The sequence below is a fragment of the Pseudochaenichthys georgianus genome, chromosome 5 (genome assembly GCF_902827115.2).
Source record: "Pseudochaenichthys georgianus chromosome 5, fPseGeo1.2, whole genome shotgun sequence".
In the NCBI taxonomy this organism is placed as follows: Eukaryota; Metazoa; Chordata; class Actinopteri; order Perciformes; family Channichthyidae; genus Pseudochaenichthys; species Pseudochaenichthys georgianus.
In genome coordinates, this window is record NC_047507.1 from 45,987,193 (window position 1) to 45,995,150 (window position 7,958).

The window sequence follows — 7,958 nt, forward strand, 5'->3', positions numbered from 1 at the left end:
TCCCCTGGAAACATGAAATAAAAAATAAAGGTGAAATGTACATAGTTATTCTTTTTTCTTTCTTGAAAGCAGTACATCATTATTACATTAAATAAAACAACTTTACATACATTCCTTGAGGTCTGGTTCAAAGCAAATAACCTGTCCCTCAACAGTTACAAAACAAAGGTGATTGTGGTCTTAAGAAAGTCAGGCACTACACCCACTCCCCTTTATATCCAAGGAGCAGCTGTTAAGGTGGTCCCTTCCTTTAAATACCTTGGGGGGCACGTAACAGAGACGGCAGGTGCAGGGGAAAGGACTCCTGTGTCATAAACTGCAAATCAACTGTTTGCCTAAAGAGGGGCTTTCATATAAGGCAGCTGTTGGTGATTTCATATGCACCCACCACAAATGTATGTTATGTGTGGAGGTGGTCTGTCCACACATTCATGGTGGAAACATTTCAGTGTATCCTTAAAAATCAAACTAAGTTTTATTTATATAGCACATTTATAAACGATTTTTGGTCGAGCCAAAGTGCTGTACATATAATAAAAATAGCCTACAGTAGAGACACCTTACAGAAAATACAACAGCACAGATTGTTCAGAATATCAGTATGACAATACGACACCCTCTGTCCTTAGACCCTCTATCCTTAGACCCTCACATCGTGGGAACATGGGAGAAACCTCAGGGAGAGCAACAGAGGAGGGATCCCTCTCCCAGGACGGACAGACGTGCAATAGATGCCGTGTGTAAATCAAAGAGATAATACATTTTACAGCGTATAGACCGAATGTTAGGAAATGCATGTGTCTGTAATGAGAAGGCAAGGCAAGGCAAGGCAAGGCAAGTTTATTTATATAGCACTTTTCAACGCAAGGCAATTCAAAGTGCTTTACAAAAAAAAAATGAAAGACATTAAGCATTAAAAAAGAAAAGCTAATAAAATAAACATTAAGGTAAAATACATGGATAAAAGTTACAGTGCAGTCTAAAATATGAATAGTTCAATTAAACATTACAAGAAAAAGTACATGGATAAAAGTTACAGTGCAGTTTAAGATATGAATAGTTCAATTAAAAGCAGCGACAAAAAGAAAAGTCTTCAGCCTGGATTTAAAAGTAGTCAGAGTTGCAGCGGACCTGCAGGTTTCTGGGAGTTGGTTCCAGATATTTGGAGCATAATAACTGAATGCTGCTTTTCCATGTTTAGTTCTGACTCTGGGGACAGAAAGCTGACCAGTCCCTGAAGACCTGAGAGACCTGACTCTGCGGACAGGAAGCTGACCAGTCCCTGAAGACCTGAGAGATCTGGATGGTTCATAGTTTAGCAGGAGGTCAGAAATGTATTTTGGGCCTAAACCATTCAGTGCTTTATAAACCAGCAGCAGTATTTTGAAATCTATTCTTTGACACACAGGAAGCCAGTGTAAAGACTTCAGAACAGGAGTGATGTGATCCACTTTCTTAGTGTTAGTGAGGACTCGAGCAGCGGCGTTCTGAATCAGCTGCAGCTTCCTAATAGATGTTTTAGTGAGACCTGTGAAGACACCATTGCAGTAGTCGAGTCTACTGAAGATAAAGGCATGGACACGTTTTTCCAAATCCTGCTGTGACATTAGTCTTTTAATCCTAGATATATTCTTTAGGTGATAGTAGGCTGATTTAGTAACTGTTTTAATGTGACTGTTGAAACTCAGGTCAGAGTCCATGACTACACCTAGATTTCTGGCTTTATCTGTTGTTTTGAACATTGCAGACTGAAGCTCAGCGCTAACTTTTATACGTTCTGCCTTGGCTCCAAAAACCATTACCTCAGTTTTATCTTTTTAAAAATACTTTATGAAATCCTATGTTATGTTATAAATATTAAAATAAAGAACTAAATGAATAAATAAATGAATAAATAAATAATTAAACAAAAGCAAGAGAGAAAAAGTGAGTTTTAAGTGTTGATTTAAAAACCCCAGGGTCTGGGCCGACCTCACATGGAGGGGCAGAGTGTTCCAGAGCCTGGGGCCAGCCGCTGCAAAAGCTCGATGCCCTCGGGTTTTAAGCCTGGTCTTAGGCACTATCAACAACAGCTGATCAGCCGACCTTAAGGCTCTGCCTGGGGTGTAGCGATGGAGGAGTTCGGCTATATAGGCCGGAGCCAGCCCATTTAGGGCTTTGAAAACAAATAAAGGAGTTTAAAATCTATTCTGAACCGAACTGGAAGCCAGTGCAGTGAGGCCAGAATTGGGGTGATATGGTCACACTTTTTATGGCCAGTAAGAAGACGTGCAGCTGCATTCTGAACTAGCTGGAGGCGTCTAATTGAGGCCTGGTCCATACCCACATACAGAGCATTGCAGTAATCCAGTCTTGAGGTAACAAAGGCGTTAATAACCCTTTCTCTGTCTTTAAAAGATAAAAACTACTTGGTCTTAGCCAATAGTCGTATTTTGAAAAAGCAGGTCTTGACTACGGTGCTGACCTGCTTATCAAATTTAAAGGCGCTGTTGAAGGTCACTCCAAGGTTCATAACAGAGGGGAGGATATTTTTTATTGAGGGAGCCCAGAATATCAACCGGGGAGACTGTTGGTTGGGGTCCAACAAAGATGACCTCGGTCTTACTCTCATTAAGTGTAAGGAAGTTTTGGCTCAGCCAGGATTTAATCTCTATTAAGCAGTCCTTCAACTGCTGTAATGAGTTGGTGTTATGAACCGAGATACAGGACGCAGGACCCAAAAGCAGGATTCGGAGACAGATGTCCAAAAATAGAATGTTCTTTAATCACAAACTAAATCGTACTTTCACAAAAAATAGAAAGTAAATAAAAAGCCAAAACAAAGTTGTACAGCAACACAAAAACTCACTTGACAAAAGGTCTAAATCACAAGGTACGTATCAGGAGTCAAAAGGCCTGGGTGCTCACGACATGAAACATAAGAAACTGACAAAGGAACAAAGAAACACCAGGGCTATATATAGGTGAGGGGGATGGGCACAGGTGAAACCAATCAGGGCAGGGCCAAGCAATCTCACGGGCGGGAAACACACAAAGGCAGGAACTGTGGGATCTGAAATGACAGGAAAGATTACTTTCAAAATAAAAACATAACTAAACCTAACATATCTGTCGAGTCACAACAGTTGGCATTTTGATTGAGAGGCAGATAGATCTGTACATCATCAGCGTAACAATGGAAGGGGATATTATATTTTGTAAGAATTGAACCTAGGGGCAGTATGTACAATAGAAAAAGGATGGGGCCCAGAATCGAGCCTTGGGGAACCCCACAGGTAAGAGGGGCTTTGGCAGAGGAGAAGGCACCTAACTGCACTGAGAAGCTACGGTCGGTCAAATAAGACCTAAACCATGCAAGAGCAAAGCCTGTGATGCCAACGGACTGTTCAAGCCGTGACAACAGGATACTATGGTCCACAGTGTCAAAGGCAGCAGTTAAGTCTAACAGCACCAAGACAGCTGGGCTGCCTGAATCGGCGGCTAAGAGCAGATCATTAAAAAGGGCTGTTTTAGTGCTGTGCATAGGTTTAAAGCCAGACTGACATTTTTCATGGATGCCATGTGTGGTTAAAAGCGACTGCAGCTGGGCGTAGACTACTCGCTCCAGGCCTTTAGATAAAAAGAGCTGGGAGATGGGCCTGAAATTTGCGAGAATGGAGCGATCGAGATTTTTCTTTTTAAGTAGTGGCTTAACCACGGCATGTTTGAAAGCAGCTGGGACACATCCTGAGCTAAGAGAGGTGTTTACAAGCAATACAACACTTGCTCCAACTGATTCAAAAACATCTCTAAGGAAGCGAGAGGGAATGCTGTCTAAGATACAGTTTGTCGGCCGCAGGTGCTTGACTACTTCCGAGAGAGAAGAGAGGGATACAGGCTCAAAGTGGTCGAGGACAGCAGGGCACAGAAAGGGCGCAGGATCTGGGGTAGTGTGGGCTAGCCTAAGAGCAAATACTTTTTCGATAAAAAATGTAAGAAATGTATCGCAGAGAGTAGTTGATGGCACAATTGGAGAAGCATCACAAGGATTAATGATCGAGTTGAGGACATTAAAAAGAACTTGAGGTTTATGGCTGTTTTTGGAGATTAACAGAGAAATATACTCTGTTGTGGCTGCTTTGACTGCCGTCTGGGAGTCGGAAAGGCAAGCACGAAGAAGGAGACATGAAGTTTATCCTTTTTCCATTTTCTCTCTGCACGCCTACAAGCGCGTCTAAAAGCGCGAGTACAATCATTGAGCCACCGCTCTGAGAGAACTTTGTTGCGTCTCAGCGTAAAAGGAGCAACGGAATCCAGTATTAATGTGCATGTCGAATCATGGAGATAAGCTCATCAGCACTAAGAGCACAGTTCACCTCTAATTTACAAATCGGAGAAGCATTAAAAACATCAGAGAACTGTGAGGCAGTCAAGGGGTTAAGCGAACGCAGACGGCGCGCAGGGGCACGAGATTCGAATCCTACAGAAGGGATCGAGGTTGTAAACAGAACCGGTAAATGGTCTGAGATACGCGTTGCTGCACAGATTTCATCCACAGATAGACAGGCCAAACGATAATACTAAGTCTAAGGTGTGTCCTTTATCATCAAAAAGAATATGCATTTCAACGGAAACATTTAGGGAAACATTTTATTTACAATACATCTGCTAGCAAGAGTAAACATGCAGTTTGTTGGATCAGAGTTGTGGCTATGTTCCGTCTGTGCTCTTCAATAGCCTGTTTGGTGGTTGCAAAGGAGATGTAATCTTCTGAGCTCAAAATGCTTTCAGCAAACTTCAGTGAAATGAAAGGAAATGTTTTTAAAAATATTATTGCAAAGAAAATTGAGTCAATAGAGTTATGTTTATCAAGGAAGACGGAAATGTGTGTACGTTACACTAGCCGTTTACATGTAAGCTCTTTCAAAGCAAAGTGTAACTTGGTTTTGTAGCTTCCTTTAAGGCAAACACCCCACATGAGGTGCCATCTGGTTGCTGAGGGGGAGGGGGTGAGTTGCACTTCAACTTTGAAATGTTGCATCCTTTACTTTTTATGAACCTTCTGAGTTGTGGAAAGAATATATAATTGTGATGTTTACATCTGTTTTATTCTATCTAAAATGTATAGTAGATGGTGACAGCTGAAAAACAGTACTTCAAATCTATCTTGTTATCTCCGTGCACCTTTTCACTTTGACAGCGGACTCCCCTAATGGATCCAAGAACTGGCACGTCTTTTGGGCTGGATAGATAACCTATGCAATCATGTCATGAGAGTAGAAAGAGAATATGTTAAAAAGTGCTGGTGAGGATGGAGGTGCATGCGTAGCTTCTGCAGGTCCTGAGGCAGGTGGTGCTGGTGAGGATGGAGGTGCATGCGTAGCTGTTGCAGGTCCTGAGGCAGGTGGTGCTGGTGAGGATGGAGGTGCATGCGTAGCTGTTGCAGGTCCTGGGGCAGGTGGTGCTGGTGAGGATGGAGGTGCATGCGTAGCTGTTGCAGGTCCTGAGGCAGGTGGTGCTGGTGAGGATGGAGGTGCATGCGTAGCTTCTGCAGGTCCTGAGGCAGGTGGTGCTGGTGAGGATGGAGGTGCATGCGTAGCTTCTGCAGGTCCTGAGGCAGGTGGTGCTGGTGAGGATGGAGGTGCATGCGTAGCTGTTGCAGGTCCTGGGGCAGGTGGTGCTGGTGAGGATGGAGGTGCATGCGTAGCTGTTGCAGGTCCTGAGGCAGGTGGTGCTGGTGAGGATGGAGGTGCATGCGTAGCTTCTGCAGGTCCTGAGGCAGGTGGTGCTGGTGAGGATGGAGGTGCATGCGTAGCTTCTGCAGGTCCTGAGGCAGGTGGTGCTGGTGAGGATGGAGGTGCATGCGTAGCTGTTGCAGGTCCTGGGGCAGGTGGTGCTGGTGAGGATGGAGGTGCATGCGTAGCTGTTGCAGGTCCGGGGGCAGGTGGTGCTGTTGAGGATGGAGGTTCTCCAGCAAACACTATGACCGATGGTCTTGTTTTGCGACACCCTTCATTTTCTGTGGGATTATTGGGCCCTCCTCTTTACAATGTTTCAAGTGGTCTATATTGACTTTATGTATGAGGGCCCCTTTTTCCGCTGCAGGTCTGCACTTTTCCCCTGAAGGCTTTTGATTGTAAATGGACCAAGAAAATTGGGCTCCAACTTACCTCCCTTCCTCTGCTGGCTGCGTTTGTTCTGCCTCCAAACTTTGTCGCCAACCGTAAAAACGTTTTTTGTCGTGTGTCAGGAGCATCTGTCTGCACTGCTGACTTAACTCTCTCTGCTGAGAAGTCTGTGGACTGGAGCACCCGAGCCACCTCTTCTGCAGAAGAAAACAGTTTAAGACACACTTTCAATCCAAAGAAAACACTGAATTGAGTCATCTATTGCCTGCTGGAATTAAGATGTTAGTATATACGGTATATGAATATAAATGTTGACGGGCAGAGGATGTTGGGATGGAGGGATGAGGGATGAGGGATGTAGGGGTGAGGGATGAGGGGTGAGGGATGTAGGGGTGAGGGATGTAGGGATGAGGGATGGAGGGATGAGGGATGGAGGGATGTAGGGATGAGGGATATAGGGATGTTGAGGGGAGGGAGGGAAGAAGGGATGGATGGATGTATCGCTCTGTGTGAGTCGGAATGGGAACTGTATGGGTAGAAGGGAGAGGGAGGGTGGGTTGAAAGGATGGAGACAAGCAGTGGCCGGAAGTTTTGCCGGATATAAATAGGCGTGGCCGTGGTTCGAGGTGGAGTTTTAGGCGTGGCCATGCTCCTGAACCTATGTTAACAATGTAACCTCAGTTCACTAGCAGGAACCACGCCACAACAATGTGATGTTTGTACGTTTATTGAAGTAACATGTAAATGATATGAGGGGGGTGAAGGGATGATCTGGGAGGATGAGCCGTGGTCCGTGCAGTGGGAGACTCAGAGTGAGGGTTCCGTCTCCGGCATGATCTGCGTGGGCTGATTACGGGCCCCCAAAAGAGTCGGATTAAATGGAACTGAGTTGAGCGTGTGCCCGTCTGAGATCGTTGAGATTGTTACGGATGTAAGCGTGGTAAGCTTGGGATGACCAGCGGCCCAGGACCTGGATGATTTGGTCGGAGATGCCTAGTCTCGCTGCTGTGGACGCTGCACCGATGCGAAAGGAATGGCTCGAATAGTGTTCTGAGCGTATCCCCGAAATAAGCAAGACGTTGTGGAAGTGTTTCTGGAACCAGAAACGTGTGGCCATTTTCCCTGTTTCGGTGAGAAAGAGTGGGCGTTGAGGCGTTGCATTTGCAGCGTACCTTGCGCTGAGGTATTTGGTTAGTGGCTCGTATGGCTGAGATACGAGTTCAGGCGGAAGATGTGGATGGGGAAAGAAATTCCCAGCTGATCTGTTTTTACTCCTTTTTGTGAATATGAGGGAGTCGTTTGTGTGCAGGGATATGTCGGATAGGCTGGGGTGGTGGTGAGGGTTGTAGGCGGATGAAGTGGGTGCGAATTAGGAGCATCGCAGGAAGCCGAAGAATGCTAGCAGGAACATGTAAGGTCGACCATTGGTGATAAGTATCCTGAGCGTAGGGAACGGATGCAGAGGTTGAAAAGGTCGGAAGTGAGTGGCAGTCGTTTGGCTGTGAGGGAGGGTTCCTGCTTACGTAAGCCTTTGATGAGCATTGTGACGTGGCTATGGGACGTGGAAGGACATGGTTGGCTGCTGGCTATTTGAATGAAGAAGTTAATTCCGGCCAAGTATGTCTGAATAGTATATGTCCGGCACTTACGGATGGAGTGACCGTGAGTAATGAAATTGCAGACGGATATAACGTCCAGAGTGGGGAATGGTAGCTGGTATGCTCCGTGATATGCCTTAAAGCAATTCCAGCCGGTGAAATAGGCTGACAAGGTGCTTGGGGCGAGGCTGTTGAGGATGGCTTCCCGTGAAGCGTGTGAGAGTAGTTATAGTTGTGGGTTTAGTTGAATGTG

At 45.4% G+C, this 7,958-nt stretch overlaps 1 protein-coding gene across 1 annotated transcript; it reads right to left on the bottom strand.

Moving 5' to 3' along the window:
• Positions 1-5,242: 5,242 nt before the first annotated feature.
• On the bottom strand, positions 5,243-7,224 carry LOC139433880 (PAX-interacting protein 1-like). The gene is made up of 3 exons (XM_071203322.1): positions 7,035-7,224; positions 6,150-6,304; positions 5,243-5,929 (listed from the first exon to the last, which is right to left on the bottom strand). The coding sequence occupies exons 1-3, from the start codon at positions 7,222-7,224 to the stop codon at positions 5,243-5,245; spliced, it is 1,032 nt and encodes a 343-aa protein (XP_071059423.1).
• Positions 7,225-7,958: the final 734 nt, after the last annotated feature.

Excerpts from the sequence above, each read along its gene's own strand:
- LOC139433880 (XM_071203322.1), bottom strand. The coding sequence starts at position 7,224 with ATGGCCACACGTTTCTGGTTCCAGAAACACTTCCACAACGTCTTGCTT. Across the intron at positions 6,305-7,034 it reads AGCTTACCACGCTTACATCC|AAGAGGTGGCTCGGGTGCTC; the intron begins GTAACAATCTCA and ends TTTCTTCTGCAG. Across the intron at positions 5,930-6,149 it reads CAGCCAGCAGAGGAAGGGAG|CACCACCTGCCCCCGGACCT; the intron begins GTAAGTTGGAGC and ends CATCCTCAACAG.